The sequence below is a fragment of the Ranitomeya variabilis genome, chromosome 3 (assembly GCF_051348905.1).
Source record: "Ranitomeya variabilis isolate aRanVar5 chromosome 3, aRanVar5.hap1, whole genome shotgun sequence".
In the NCBI taxonomy this organism is placed as follows: domain Eukaryota; kingdom Metazoa; phylum Chordata; class Amphibia; order Anura; family Dendrobatidae; genus Ranitomeya; species Ranitomeya variabilis.
The window spans coordinates 212,294,773-212,308,433 of record NC_135234.1 but is presented as its reverse complement, the minus strand read 5'-3'; the positions used below and the strand labels follow the sequence as shown (position 1 = coordinate 212,308,433).

At 44.2% G+C, this 13,661-nt stretch overlaps 1 protein-coding gene across 3 annotated transcripts in view; it reads right to left on the bottom strand.

The window, feature by feature from the left end:
* Positions 1 to 1,757: 1,757 nt before the first annotated feature.
* SLC60A1 (solute carrier family 60 member 1) overlaps positions 1,758 to 13,661 on the bottom strand; it is a 244,645-nt gene continuing 232,741 nt past the window's right edge. For 2 of the 3 annotated variants that reach the window (XM_077295122.1, XM_077295123.1), the window contains one exon: positions 1,760 to 2,665. In XM_077295122.1, the coding sequence (XP_077151237.1) occupies positions 2,610 to 2,665 (56 nt within the window). In that variant the 3' untranslated portion in view covers positions 1,760 to 2,609. Of the gene's footprint in view, positions 2,666 to 13,661 lie in introns of all 3 variants that reach the window. The other variant, XM_077295124.1, reaches the window with a different exon arrangement.

Sequence of the window (13,661 nt, the reverse complement as noted above, 5' to 3'; positions counted from 1 at the left end):
AAGGTTGAAGGAAGACTTTAAGTCCATCTAGTTCAACCCATAGCCTAACCTAACATGCCCTAACATGTTGATCCAGAGCCATGTGGCAAAGAGTAAGCTCCACCTTGGGGAAAAAATTCCTTCCCGACTCCACATACGGCAATCAGACTAGTTCCCTGGATCAACACCCTACCAAGGAATCTAGTGTATATACCCTGTAACATTATACTTTTCCAGAAAGGCATCCAGTCCCCTCTTAAATTTAAGTAATGAATCACTCATTACAGCATCATATGGCAGAGAGTTCCATAGTCTCACTGCTCTTACAGTAAAGAATCCGCGTCTGTTATTATGCTTAAACCTTTTTTCCTCCAGACGTAGAGGATGCCCCCTTGTCCCTGTCTCAGGTCTATGATTAAAAAGATCATCAGAAAGGTCTTTGTACTGTCCCCCTATATATTTATACATTAAAATAAGATCACCCCTTAGTCTTAGTTTTTTCCCAAACTAAATAGCCCCAAGTGTAATAACCTATCTTGGTATTGCAGACCCCCCCAGTCCTCTAATAACCTTGGTCGCTCTTCTCTGCACCCGCTCCAGTTCAGCTATGTCTTTCTTATACACCGGAGACCAGAACTGTGCACAGTATTCTAAGTGTGGTCGCACTAGTGACTTGTATAGAGGTAAAATTATGTTCTCCTCATGAGCATCTATGCCTCTTTTAATACATCCCATTATTTTATTTGCCTTTGTAGCAGCTGCCTGACACTGGCCACTGAATATGAGTTTGTCATCCACCCATACACCCAGGTCTTGTTCATTGACGGTTTTGCCCAGAGTTTTAGAATTAAGCACATAGTTATACATCTTATTACTTCTACCCAAGGGCATGACCTTACATTTATCCCCATTAAAGCTCATTTGCCATTTATCAGCCCAAGCTTCTAGTTTACATAAATCATCCTGTAATATAAAATTGTCCTCCCCTGTATTGATTACCATGCAGAGTTTAGTGTCATCTGCAAATATTGAAATTCTACTCTGAATGACCCCTACATGGTCATTAATAAATATGTTAAAAAGAAGAGGGCCCAATACTGACCCCTGTGGTACCCCACTGCTAACCGCGACCCAGTCCGAGTGTGCTCCATTAATAACCACCCTTTGTTTCCTATCCCTGAGCCAGCTCTCAATCCACTTACACATATTTTCCCCTATCCCCATTATTCTCATTTTATGTATCAACCTTTTGTGTGGCACCGTATCAAAAAGCTTTTGAATAGTCCACATACACTACATCCACTGGGTTCCCTTGGTCCAGTCCGGAACTTACCTCTTCATAGAAGCTGATCAAATTAGTCTGACATGAGCGGTCCCTAGTAAACCCGTGCTGATACTGGGTCATGAGGTTATTCCTCTTCAGATACTCCAGTATAGCATCCCTTAGAATGCCCTCCAGGATTTTACCCACAGTAGAGGTTAAGCTTACTGGCCTATAATTTCCGAGTTCAGTTTTTGTCCCCTTTTTGAATATTGGCACCACATTTGCTATACGCCAGTCCTGTGGTACAGACCCTGTTATTATGAAGTCTTTAAAGATTAAAAATAATGGTCTATCAATGACTGTACTTAGTTCCTGCAGTACTCGGGGGTGTATCCCATCCGGGCCGGAGATTTGTCAACTTTAGTGATTTTTAGATGCCGACGTACTTCCTGCTGGGTTAAGCAGGTGACACTTAATGGGGAATTTTTGTTATCACTGATCATATTGTCTGCTATGGGATTTTCTTGTGTAAATACTGATGAAAAAAAGTCATTTAGCATATTGGCTTTTTCCTCATCCTCATCCACCATTTCACCCAGACTATTTTTAAGGGGGCCAACACTATCATTTTTTAGTTTTTTACTATTTATGTAGTTAAAGAATATTTTAGGATTATTTTTACTCTCTCTGGCAATGAGTCTCTCTGTCTCAATCTTTGCTGCCTTGATTTGCTTTTTACAGAATTTATTGATTTTTTTGTATTTATTTAATGCCTCATCACTACCTACTTCCTTTAATTCTCTAAATGCTTTCTTTTTGTCACTTATTGCGCCCCCTTACAGCTCTATTTAGCCATATTGGTTTCCTCCTATTTCTAGTATGTTTATTCCCATACGGTATATACTGTGCACAGGTCCTATCCAGGATGCTAATAAACGTCTCCCATTTTCTTTGTGTATTTTTATGTCTCAGGATATCATCCCAGTTAATTTAACCAAGATCATCTCTCATCCTTTGGAAATTTGCCTTCCTGAAGTTTAGTGTCTGTGTAACCCCTCTACTACACATCTTATTAAAGGAGACATGAAAACTTATTATAATACGACTATGATTGGGACATCCCCTTTAAAACCTCACATGGCTATAAAACAAAACTCTTACAAATTTAAATAACTATACTGCACCAACTATATGTCTGGTTATGCAAAGTCTAACACTGAATAAATATATATGTATTTTTGTCATTAGCACATATGCTTTATTCTTTGTTCATTTTATCTGTTTATGATAAAGCACTTTTGCTTTTGCAGCACTTCTACAAGAATTAAATAACAGAAAAAAACTAGAATTTTGTTTGGAAGCGTTGCTATTGCTGATACCGATCTGGATCACTGCAGTGTTCTGGAGTTTTGCCTGATGAGTCTGTAGAAAGAAGTGAAACATATTACTAATTGACAGAAAATACATAAATACAAGAGAAAGAGATGCCCACAACCAATTATAAAGTCACGAAATTAAACATGGAAAAACTAATAAATAGTATTGGCTTTATCTACAGTCTACTTATTACAAATCTTCACATAAAGAAAATGGGCTACACTACACTGAGTTAAATATTTCTTGATTAGATTGGTTTTACACATCAGTTTTATAGTCCAAACATCAACAATTCAACCAAACTGAACTTGGATCACCATAGAATTTCAGGGTGGCTGGAAGTTCAGACGTGTAAAAACCCTGTGAAATCAGCCTCCAGTACACGAGTATGTCGGCATGGGTAGGTCCTCCATTTCGTGTGATCGCTTGAGCCTCTGATGTGTGTATGTCATACACCTATGATTAAAGGGTCCCATACACATAGTTGCCAGCTGACTGCTTTTTCTCCCAACTCCCATACTCGGAAGTGAGCGCCCTTGTGTTCTTTATGACAGAGCCGATGCCAGACCCCCTCTAGCTGCAGCTTGTCTCACCAAAAACAAGAGGATCAGCAATCCAAACTCGACACCCGGAATCCTTATTTCTCCCGAGAGGCACCCGTACAGATTATACCAGTGAATTCAGCTGACGGTAGTCTAACGTGTATCAGGGCCTTAAGAGCTAATGTTACTAAATTTAACTGGATCTCCCAACGTCCTGCAGATCTCATTTCATGGCCAGCCTAAAGGTGGGTATCTATACTGTACTCTACCGACAGTTATCTCTCCCAACTCTCCTATATACATGAATATTCTGCTGGGCACTAGACATGAGTAGACATGATAAAACAACTATCTCCTGGGAAAACAAATAAAGTGGACATCATCTGTGGGGAAGATTTAGCAAGCTGTAATGAAGATCAGGTAGTTAAGTTCTGCCAAAATCATTGAAATTAATGGGGGTCTTACAGGGGTTGTCCTATACTTAACAATTAATGATCTATCCATAGGATAGGTCAGGAGTATGAGCATGAGATTGGTGGGGTCCTGACTAGTGATGAGCGAGTATACTCATTGCTCGAGATTTCCCGAGCACGCTCGGGTGTTCTCCGAGTATTTGTTAGTGCTCGGAGATTTAGTTTTCTTCGCTGCAGCTGAATGATTTACATCTGTTAATCAGCTTGATTATATGTGGGGATTCCCTAGCAACCAGGCAACCCCCACATGTACTTATGCTGGCTAACAGATGTAAATCATTCAGCTGCGGCAAGAAAAACTAAATCTCCGAGCACTAAAAAATACTCGGAGAACACCCGAGCATGCTCGGGAAATCTCGAGCAACGAGTATACTCGCTCATCACTAGTCCTGACACCTTCATTGTTCAGCAGAAATCTGTTTCAATGAATGCTGGATATAAGCAAAATAAGAGAGGGACACAGCAGCAGAGTACATTGTTTAGTGGAGACTGCCTGATGTTGCACCTTATCTTCACCTATTCAAGGCTTGAATAACAATAGATTCACTAGGTACATTTTTGCAGAAAGTCCACCTAAACCATATTAATGCCCAAGAAATTGGGGCGGATATTGATGCCACTTCAAAGAATTAATATATGACAATAAGACAAAAAGGAGTTTATGGCAGAAGAAATATACACTTTAATAACAATTATAAAAAAAACACACAAATGATAAAAAAGGATGACACCCAAAACTCAATACCTGGGTGACAAATACATAAGGAGTGATATAATGTGACAAAATTATAGGTCCCAATGGAGGAAAGCACAGAAAAAAAATATAGGGATAAACAATGTGTCATGGGCATGGTCTATAACAGTGTTCCCCAACTCCGGTCCTCGAGCCAGGTATTGCACAGGTGATAATTGCATCACCTGGACAGGCAAGCATTCAATCACCTGTGCAATACTAAGGAAATATGACCTCTTGGTGGCTCTTGAGGACCAGAGTTGGGGAACACTGGTCTATAACCAAAGACATACTGATAGGGAATGTAGATTGTGAGCCTCAACGGGGACAGTGATGATAATGTGTGCAAACTGTAAAGCGCTGCGGAATATGTTAGCGCTATATAAAAATAAAGATTATTATTATTATTATTATTATAACATAAATAAAACTATCATTATTGATATATAGATACAATGTCCAAAAAGACCCATACGCTATAATTGTCAGTAAGCCATATCCCTAATATTGTACTCTTACCTATATGAAGCCAAATTGCAGTCACTAGGACAAAAGATATTATTCACCAGCAGAGAGAAAGCAGACAGCTGGAGGCAGATGTTTATAGTCTGGGAAGGGGGTAATACCTATAGAGCTTCTCAGTCGATTAATATCAGCTCACAGCTGTATACTTAGCATTTCTTGGTTAGTAAAATGGGGGACCCTGCAAAAAGTGAGGTAGGGTCCCCCCCTATATTTAATAATCAGCAAAGGCTAGGTAGACAGATGCAGGCTGATATTAATAGCCTAGGACGGGGCCATGGATTTTGGAACCCTCCCAGACTAAGAACATCAGCCCTCAGCACCCCAGAAATGGTGCATCCATAAGATGCGCCAATTCTGGCACTTACTGTATATACTCGAGTATAAGTCGAGTTTTTCAGCACTTTTTTTGTGCTGAAAATGCCCCCCCCAGCTTATACTCGAGTGAGGTGTCCAGAAGATGGAGGGGGAGCGGCAGCGGGTTACAGGTCGCAGGATCCGGCTGCTGCGGCTAACTCCTGTACCCGCTGCTAAAGAGAACTGAATATTATCTGCACAGTCAATGGATATTCATTTCTCTGTAATAGCGCGCAGTGCCAGCCACAGCAGCCGGCTCCTGCAACTGCCGGTAGGTCACGTGTGCCGCTATTTAAGAGAAATGAATATTCACCTCTCTCTACTCCCATGGGTGTGGAGAGAGGTGAATATTCATTTCTCTTAAGTAGTGGCACCCGTGACCATCCGGCGGCTGACACTGTGTGCGCTACTTAATACTGCCCTCCACACACATAGTTTCAACATAGAGAGCGGTGAGTATTCCAGCAGCTGTCCTCTGCTTGTGAGCAGTGAATGATGTCCCCACCATGCGCTGCGAACAAGCATAAAGCACCTGCTGGCACCAGAACAAGATGCTGCAAGGGAGTGCAGGAAAGTAAGTATAATTTTTTTTTAATGTTTTTTGATGGGGGTCAATCATATTAGGATAAGGATAGGGTCATGCATACTCGGATAGGGATGGAGCCATGCATACACAGATGGGGGGGCCATGCATTCAAGGATAGGGATGAGGCCATGCATACAAGGATAGGGATGGAGCCATGCATACAAGGATAGGGATGAGGAGTCACGCATACCAGGATAGGGATGAGGAGACAATGCATACCAGGAGAGGGATGAGAAACCTTGCATACCAGAATAGGGATGGGACCATGCATACAAGGATAGAGATGAGGGGACAATGCATACTAGGATAGGGATGGGGCCAAGCATACCAGGATGGGGATGAGGGCACTGCATACCAGGCTTTTACTCGAGTCAATAAGATTTCCCAGTTTTTTGTGGTAAAATGAGGTGCCTCGGCTTGGGTTGGCTTATACTCGAATATATATGGTAGTCTCGCTCTTCCCACTTGCCCTGGTGTGGTGACAAGTGGGGGGTTGATGTCACCTTTATATTCTCAGGTGACATCAAGCCCAGGGGTTAGTAATAGAGGGGCGTCTATAATATTTGCTGTTATAATGTCCCACGGCGCTTGTGCTGACGTCAGTGAGTTGAACTGAGTTATTTGGCTGTGAACTCTCAGGACCTTTCTGAGAGTACAGCAAGCGTGTGAACTTTCTCACTTTAGTAGTGACGTCAATGAGGTGAAGAGAGTTCACCGCGAGGCGCTATGCAAGCATACACAGCTCAGTGCCTCTGCTCGATGGCAGGCTGTATAATTGCATCATGCAACCATGCCTGCCATCAAGATGTAGCAGAGCTCGACGCGCCACAGGACAAATGGATTATTATCTTCTCAGTGTACAGATGAGGAATATGGCTGTTTATTAATTTAATTCTGTTACAGTAGACATTGTCTTCAGTGGGCGCCGGCGCACTATGTCCCGGAAGTATTTCGCTGTGTTCCGGGACATAGTGCGCCGGCGCATGCGCACTAATGCTTTTCGGCTTTGCCCGCAGCTGGGCAAAGCATACTGCGCGTGCGCAAGGCAAGATTGCCTTGCGCAGGCGTGTACTACGGAGGACAGAGAATGAACTTCACTCCAATATTGCGGCCAGCATGCAGCCAGCGGGTAAGGAAAGGGTGAATCAAACACCCGAAAACCCCGCCCATATGACGGAAAACCGGTCCCGCCAAATTCCGGTGACAGGTTCCCGTTAAAAACATGGAGTCTCGGTATTTTCAAGATGACAGGTAAATTCCCAACAAAGTTGAGCTAAGGATACCTGGACTCTGGACAGAACTATGGATTGGAAAACTAAGTATGTGCAGGGCATTTGATCATTAAGGCTATGTGCACACGTTGCAGATTTACTGTGGATCCGAAGCGCTTTTTTCCATGCAGAAAAGCTGCATATCCGCAAGTGATTTAATTTACAATGTAAATCAATGGAAAAAAAATGCTGTGCTAATGGTGCGGAAAATTCCGCACGGAAAATGCTGCGGATCAAAAGAAGGAGCATGTCATTTATTTGTGCGGATCTGCTGCGTTTTTGTACCCATTCCATTATAGAAATCCGCAGGGATAAAAACGCATGAAATCCGCAGTAAATCCGCACAAAAAACGCATCAAATCTGCACCTGCGTTTTCTGCCAAGAGATGCAGAATCCGCACAAAAAATTCCAGAGGTAAATCCGCAACGTGTGCACATGGCCTAAAGGTCCTTGCATCTTAACAGATATACTGTAATGGCCAAAAGTTTTGAGACTGACACAAATTTTGGTTTTAACATACAGTAGTTTGCTGCTTCAGTGTCTTTAGATCTTTTAGTCAGATGTTTCTCTTAAGTTTATACAAAGACTTGAAAAATAAGGGTAAACACTGTAAATATTAAGGGTATGTGCACACGTCAGGATTTCTTGCAGAAATTTCCTGAAGAAAACCGGAAATTTTCTGCAAGAAATCCGCATTTTTTTTTTTGCGTTTTTTTCCTGGTTTTTTCGTGTTTTTTTAGCATTTTGCAAGCGAAATTAGCTTGCAGAATGCTAAAGTTTTCCAAGCGATCTGTAGCATCGCTTGGAAAACTGACTGACAGGTTGGTCACACTTGTCAAACATAGTGTTTGACAAGTGTGACCAACTTTTTACTATAGATGCAGCCTATGCAGCATCAATAGTAAAAGATAGAATGTTTAAAAAAAATTAAAAAATGGTTATACTCACCTGCAGACAGCCGATCTCCTCAGCGGCGTCCGTTCCTATAGATGGTGTGTGTGTGCAGGACCTTCGATGACGTCGCGGTCACGTGACCGCGACGTCTTCGCAGGTCCTTCACACACACCAGCTATAGGAACCGAAGCGGCAGCATGCACCTGAGAGGCGGGAAGACTGCGGGGGCCATCGAAGGTGAGTATATGACTATTTTTTTATGTTAATTCTTTTTTTTTACCAATTATATGGTGCCCAGTCCGTGGAGGAGAGTCTCCTCTCCTCCACCCTGGGTACCAACCGCACATAATCTGCTTACTTCCCGCATGGTGTGCACAGCCCCATGCGGGAAGTAAGCAGATCAATGCATTCCTAGGTGTGCGGAATCCCCGCAATTCCGCAAATTTAATGAACATGTTGCTTTTTTTTCTGCGATGCGATTTTTTCGCGGAAAAAAATGCAACATTTGCACAAGAAATGCGGAATGCACTGTAAATAATAGGAGGCATATGTAAGCATTTTTTTCGTGTTTTTATCATGTTTTTATAGCGAAAAAAACGCAAAAAATACTGAACGTGTGCACATGGCCTGAGACCTGGCATACTGGATATCAACTTCTATGCCAATTATTGATTGATGGCAACTCATTTATACTGAATGCTTGAAGTTTATCACAGTTTGTGCGTTTTTGTTTTCTCACCCACTTTTTGAACTTCTCAGTGGCATTGGGATCTGGGGAGTTTAGTATGGGTTTAAACCATCACTTCAGATCTCTCCTACTCAAGTTAACATTCTTTGGATGGTTATATGTGATTCCTATATTTTCAAGCAGCTTTTCTACTGTTCATTCATCAATTTTCTTCTTTCAATCACGTCCCAAAAAGTTCTTAACTGATCCATGAGTAGCAGACGTCTTGATAACATATGCAACTGTTGAAGCTGAGATGTCAAAATCCTTGGAGCTAGCCTTGTACTGCTTAAGCTTTTCGTCAACAGCATTTCCGGTCTGCTCAAATGGCTTTAGTTTTTTTTGCATTATGAACAAGGAACGAGGAATAAAACATTTTAACCCCTTTGTGACAGTGAATTTCCATTTTTTTGTTTGTTTGTTTGTTTTTACCTCCCCTTCTTCCAAGAGCCATAACTATTTTAGTTTTACGTCAGTATAGCCGTATGATGGATTATTTTTTTGAAGGCCGTTTTATACTTTTGAATGACACCATTCATTCTCCAACATATTGTACTGGAAAATGGGAGAAAAATTCCAAGAGTCTTGTGACTGCAAAAAAAAAGTGCAATTTCACAATTGTTTTTTGGGGTTTCTTATTTACCATATTCATTATATGATAAAACTGAGCTGGCAACATGATTATCCAGGTTAGTATGAGTACGCAGATACCAAACATGTATAGTTTTGTTTTTTATTTAAGTGGTGAAAAAAAATTGTAAATTTGTAAAAAAAAAATAAATAGCTTTTATTGCCATTTCCAGAGACCTGTAGCGTTTTAATTTTTCAGGTTATGGGGCTGTGTAAGGGCTTATTTTTTGCATCCTGAGCTGACGTTTCTACCGATACTATTTTTGGATAGATGCAATGTTTTGATCGCCTCTTATTAAATTTTACTGTATTTTTTGCGGTGGCCAAAAAAACTGTTATTTTGGCATGTTCATGGTCACCTGGCATTCCTTAGGCCCCTTAGGATGTACCTTAAGGTACCGTTACACTAAGCGACGCTCCAGCGATATAGACAACGATCCGACCTAAACTAGATCGCTGGAGTGTCGCTGTTAGGTCGCTGTAGAGACGTCAAACACAGCAGCTCCAGAACGATGCAGGAGCGATCCAGTGACGTAACGGCGACTCACTTATCGGTCACGCTCCATGTAAAAACATTGCTGACATCGTTGCTTTTGCTGTCAAACATGACGATACACGCCGATCTGACGACCAAATAAAGTTCCAGACTTCTAGCTCCGACCAGCGATATAACAGCGGGATCCAGATCGCTGCTGCGTGTCAAACTCAACGAGATCGCTATCCAGGACGCTGCAACGTCACGGATCGTTGTCGTTCTCGTTGGAAAGTTGTTTAGTGTGAAGGTACCTTTAGGATAAGGAGCAACACTGCAAGCAGGGTAGGTGAAGTATGAGTAGCACCAGCCTACACTGCAGTCCATCATTTCAGAGGTCAAGAGACAAATTGCTGATATATGACTCAGGACTAGTGTTGAGCATTCCGATACCGCAGGTATCGGCCGATACTTGCGGTATCGGAATTCCGATACCGGGATTCCGATACTTGGCGCGTATCGGATACCGGAATCGGAAGTTCCAAGATTCAAAATGCAGAACTTCAGCCAATGAGAATGATTCCAAGTGTGGGCACATCCTGTTTAGCATGGAGGGCATGAAACTACTGGCAAGGCTGTGATTGGCTGCTGAAATGATGTCATGCTGCAGTTTAAAAGTCGCTGGCGCCATTTTGCGCTCACTCTGCTGTGAATTCAGTTAGTGACAGGATGCTGTTTGCTGACTGAGGGCCAGTTTAGAGATAGCGATTTGCTTCTTTGTGCCTTCCAAAGGCTAATTTAGCAACCGCTGTGTTCACCTACTATCATACCTCCCAACTTTAGGGGAAGGGAAAGAGGGAGAAAGTCAGCGGCGCGCGTAGCGCGCCGCGGCAAATTTTAGGCCACACCCATTTCACAACTAGCCACGCCCCAGCCACACCCATTTAGCACTTCTGATCACAATGTTTCGTTAACAATAATTATGAACAAAAAAATATGGCCACACACGACGCTCCATACTGTACAATGGCCATTGGCCACATTATGCTCCATACTGTATAATGGCCCCACATGATGCTGCGTACAGTATACTTGCCCCACGTGATGGGGCACGTATAAAATGCCCCATAGCATAAAATACGCTGACACATCCTGACTACGGATCAATATTTTGGGGACATTTCTCCGTATTACGCCCGTAGTACGGCCGTATAATACGTGGCGTATTGTCTTACGCCGAGTGTGACGCCGGCCTTACTGGTATAATTATTATAGGGGCCAAGTCCCTTTTGTATATATCTCCCTGATATACACCGAGCACCATTTTGTGTTCATGTAATTTGTGTTATGGGTTCGACAGGGCTAAAAACATAGTAACACCCACGGAGCACATCTGCCCGGCACCAGGTCCTCCTGACCCCCGGAGTGCGCATACGTGAAGTGCGACCGAAGATTCCTGAGGCGGTGGAGTCAGAGGTGAGTAACGGGGTGAGGGGTCGGCATGCTGCTGCCGTATTTAGCATTTTGGGTGACAATACCCCTTTAACGATAACCATGGGGAGAGGGGTGCTGCACCAGGTTGGTGGAGAATCCGATGGATGGGTACCAGGGGGAGAGTGGGAGCGGGGTGCGCTGCATGGGGAGACAAAGTTTGTGTCAGTCCTCCTAATGCTGTCAGATCAGAGTCTCTGCTGTAACGGGCAGCGCTGCATGGAGAGGGGGAGAGACACATTCACTTACAGTCAGTCTGCAGATCCCCGCTCGCTGCTCCCGCGGTCACGAGAAACCAGTCCGGGTGCTGGCGCTGCCGCTCTAGTGTCCTCAGAGTCCGTCCACGTTGAGGAGGAAGCCGGAGGCGGGCGGTGAGGCAACTCAAGGGGGCGTGGCTACAACGCAGACAGTCCCAGGCAGGGAACGGAACGAACAGCTGCGGGTACAGTAATCGGGCTCTCTCTACGTCCCGGAAGTGGGCGGGGCTTCACTGGCGGCCGCAAATTCGGGATTTTAAATGCCCGAAGCGGGACAGCGGGACCCCGGTGCCAAAGCGGGACTGTCCCGCTGAAATCGGGACGGTTGGGAGGTATGCCTACTATTCACCTTGCTTTTGCCTTGTAGCGCTGTTTTCACAGCGATCTGCAAGGTCTGTGTGTGTGTGTGTGTGAGTGCAGCCCACTCTCTAGTCTGAGTGCAGCCACATAGGCCATCCATAGCTGGTTGTATTCAGTTCAGGGAGGGTGGTTCATTGCCTCATACTGTTCTTTTTTTTTTTTTTTTTTTCAAGTAGTGTAGTCTGCTGCTCATTTATTCAAAAAAATCCTATTAGTGTCTTTCCACCCGTCTCCAGCTAATTTGTGGAAAAACACTACATAGGATAACGTAGAGGAGGGTTTTTGGGCCTTGCAGCGCCGTTTACGGCTGTCTGCACGGTCTCCGTGTGACTGCAGCTCGCCCTGTAGTCTGTGAGCAGCCATAGCCTGGTTGTCTCCAGCTCAGGGTTCTTCACTGCGTCATACCGCCAAATCAATTTTCATTTTGTTTTAAGTAGTGCAGGCTGCTGCACATTTTTTCAAAAAAATCCTATTAGTGTCTTTCCACCCGTCTCCAGCTAACTTGTGGAAAAACACTACATAGGATAACGTAGAGGAGGGTTTTTGGGCCTTGCAGCGCCGTTTACGTCTGTCTGCACGGTCTCCGTGTGACTGCAGCTCTATCCGTTGTCAGTTCAGCCCCCAAAAAATAAATAAATAATAAAGTTCACCAAACACACCAGTTACACCACTTTACATTTGTGTAGGCCACATTAGCTCATATTAAAGTCTAGTCCACACTTTAGAAAATTAGTGTTTCTTATACCTGTTAGGAGGAGTTGCTCAGGAATAAGCACACAAAGCCGTTAGTACTTTTCTGCTTATCTTTATCAGTCAACCAAGATCAAGAAGGCAGTGAGTAAGGCACGTGGGCGTGGGCGTGGGCGCGGAGCAGGGAGGGGACGTGGGGATTCTGTGCCTGCTGCGGGCACCGGTGACTCATCAGCACCCACTTTCACCAGGCAACAGTCGTTCATGCGCAGCTTTGTGTCAGAGCGCTGTACACCGCTGCTGCGTGAAGAACAAATTGAAGCCGTTGTCGGATGGATGGCAGCTAATGCATCAACTTCAATTAGTGCCACATCCTCTCAGACACAGAGCACTGGAGAGCAGCCATCTGTCTCTTCACCACCTGCCAAATTGCCCAGGCAGACAGAGAGCCCAGGACAGGAGCCGTCTCTACTTCTGTTCTCTGAATCTCTTGGCTTGGAAACAGGGGGCCAGCCAAGCAGCATTGGAGAAATGGAAGAAGAGGCAGGGTGCAGTGATGCCCAACAGCTTTTTCTCTCTTCCTCTGAAGAGGCGGGTGGGCCAGTGGCTCCGGTCACCACATCGCAGGCCGCATCAGCTGATGATGACACTCAGGTGCCACTTACTGGTGCGTGCTCTGCTGCTGAGACTACCCAGGAGGAGCAGTTGGGGGCAGAGGGTAGTGTAGATGATGAGGTCCTTGACCCATCTTGGCGTGAGGGACAGGAAGGTGGTGGGAGCAGCTCTGAGGAAGAGATTCCCCGTACGGCCCAAAGAGGGAGAGGGAGGGGGAAGACTGCGGATCCTGCAGCCTCCGCTTTGGCACCCGTTAGGAGCATGTCTCTTCCAAAAGCCAAAAAGGGCGCTCCCAAGACTTGCAGTGCCTGGTCCTTTTTTGACACAGTTGCAGATGACATTTGCTATGTCAGATGCAAGGTGTGTCATCAAAAAGTCAAAAGAGGGAAAAATGTCAGCAACCTCAATACCTCCAACATG